General features: G+C 33.8%; 1 protein-coding gene across 1 annotated transcript in view; it reads right to left on the bottom strand.

Moving 5' to 3' along the window:
• Positions 1-2,245, bottom strand: part of LRBA (LPS-responsive vesicle trafficking, beach and anchor containing) — a gene marked incomplete at its 5' end in the record, with an annotated part of 547,723 nt that overhangs the window by 427,482 nt on the left and 117,996 nt on the right. The window contains one exon of the mRNA XM_008566486.1: positions 1,350-1,458. Within this exon, the coding sequence (XP_008564708.1) occupies positions 1,350-1,458 (109 nt within the window). The remainder of the gene's footprint in view (positions 1-1,349; positions 1,459-2,245) is intronic.

Raw genomic sequence — 2,245 nt, 5'->3', positions numbered from 1 at the left:
ACATAAAACCATCAACCTTTTAATTTTTTTCATAATTTATTAACCTATTCTTTTAGAAAATAATGATTCTTTTGCTTAAAAAAATTTTCCTTCTGTTTTTCCTTGATTGATTTTTATTTTGCTAAATTTACATACAAAACTGCAATAAACAGTCTTGTATACCTATCCTTACATACTATTACTTTTACTTGCCTGAGAGATATACTCACAAAAATAGGATTACTGGATAAATGGGTGTTTATGAGTGTGTCTATATAATTATTTTAATAGATAAGACCATACTACTTTCCCATAAGACTAAAAATGTACATTCCCAGTAGCAATACAAAAATGCTCTCTTTTTCCTTTCTCTCAATCTGAGAATAAAGAAGCAATAGATCACAATTTCTCTAATTTACATTTCCTTGAATATTTGTGTGAGAATCATTTTATATGTTTACTAGTCACTTAGGTTCTTCTGTGAATTTCCTATTCATAGTCTCAGAGTATTTGTCTATTGGGTTGTTTTCTCTTATCATTTAATAAGGATTATCAGTACAGTGAACATATTAATCATTTTCAGTCATATGCATTAAGTCTTTCCAAGTTGTTCATGGTATCTTTTCTCAGCTAACAGTTATATGTAGTAATAGATGTCTACTTTTGTATTTACATTTTCTAAATATCCTATCTTGGTTACCAAATTCTCACATATGCCTCAGGTTCCACTTTTACAATTTTCCAAATATTTTTCTAAAATATTTACTATATCACCACCTTTCATCCTATATCCTTATACCATCTGGGAATTTTTAATATATGCTGCAAGAAGAACATAGATACTCTTTGGAACAAAACTAAAAAATCTTATTAAAGGGTTGAAAACAAAATATAAGCTAATGGAAAGTCATTTCATACTGATTACTATATGTATTTTGGGGTCTTGGTACGTGTGTGAGTGTGAGGGAGAAAAAACATACTAGTGTTTTATTTTGCCATAGAGATTTTTTTTCATTTCTGGTTAACTAGCTCCATCTTGCCCAAAGAGGGCCAAAGTCCTTCACTAATTTTCTGTTTTGGAAAATCATCAGAGCCCAGACCCACCTCTCATTATTAGGATCAGGACAGCCAAACATAGAAGCTACTCTGATCAACTCGTAGCTGAACTGGAGTTGAGATGAAAGGGCTAAAGAGATATATACTAACTTTCCAGAATCCCCTATGACTCACTCACAAGCTTAATTTTTAATATTTTGATTAAAAAAATTAAAAGGTTTTCTTAGGCCATAATGCCATTTTACCTGGGCAATTTCCCATGATTACCATTAAAACACTGTAATTTCCTCACACCAGGCATATGTGTAACTTACCTCAAATTCTGCATGTCTGTGAATATCCTCCGCCCTCTGCCTGCTCAGGATAAATTCAGCTTCATTTGCTACTCTTACTAGATGATCCTTCATTGTTTGGCTAAGCAACCTACAAGAGATAAATATTGTCAAATAAATGTGTGTACATACACACAACATTATTCAGTGCTCAAAAGTGGTATGCATCATTATTTGGGGAGGAAGGAATGTTTACTCTCCTCTTCTGACATTAAATACAACGAGGTACCATCGTTTCACACTTAAATAATTGAAAAATATAACGGCAAAAGGTTATCTTTCTGGCAATAGCAGATTAGCTTCTCTCAGATTAGCCATACAACAAGAGTAACTAAAAATGTTGGATTAAAGTGTGTTTTAATATTTTTAAAGGCAATGGAAAGTCACCAAGGCACCTAAGATTTAAGGAATAAAGATCCTAAGAGAAGAAAGCACACAGAAGACATTTAGCACGACTTTTCTCATTGAAGCATTTGCTATTCACAAGTAGGAACAGAGAAATTAAACAGAGCTGTCAGCAATCCCACAGAGATAAGGAGACAAAAAGTGAGGTTCACAGCCTGTCAAAGTGGAAGGGTCCTCCTGGTAGATTACCCACACTTTCAGTGGGAATCGAAGTATACCCTATGAAACAGGAAATAGACCAGGCCTCAAACACTGAAAACTTCAAAACACTGAGACCTTAAAACAACATTATGGTGATTTGTACCTAGATTAATTGGTTACCAAAGTGCAAAGCTATCTGTTTGGGGAGGGGAAAAAAAAATGTAGGAGGGCCATGGTAAAAGCCCAGTTTTCACAGGACATCAGAAGGGCTACATGCTAGGAGTAGGCAAACTGGAAACGGGTAAACTCTAACAAAGACAAAAAAAAAAAAA

This window comes from Galeopterus variegatus, unplaced genomic scaffold (genome assembly GCF_000696425.1).
Source record: "Galeopterus variegatus unplaced genomic scaffold, G_variegatus-3.0.2 Scaffold245, whole genome shotgun sequence".
NCBI classification, from domain to species: domain Eukaryota; kingdom Metazoa; phylum Chordata; class Mammalia; order Dermoptera; family Cynocephalidae; genus Galeopterus; species Galeopterus variegatus.
Note: the sequence above shows the minus strand (reverse complement) of the source record. Positions and strands in the feature narration are given on the sequence as shown.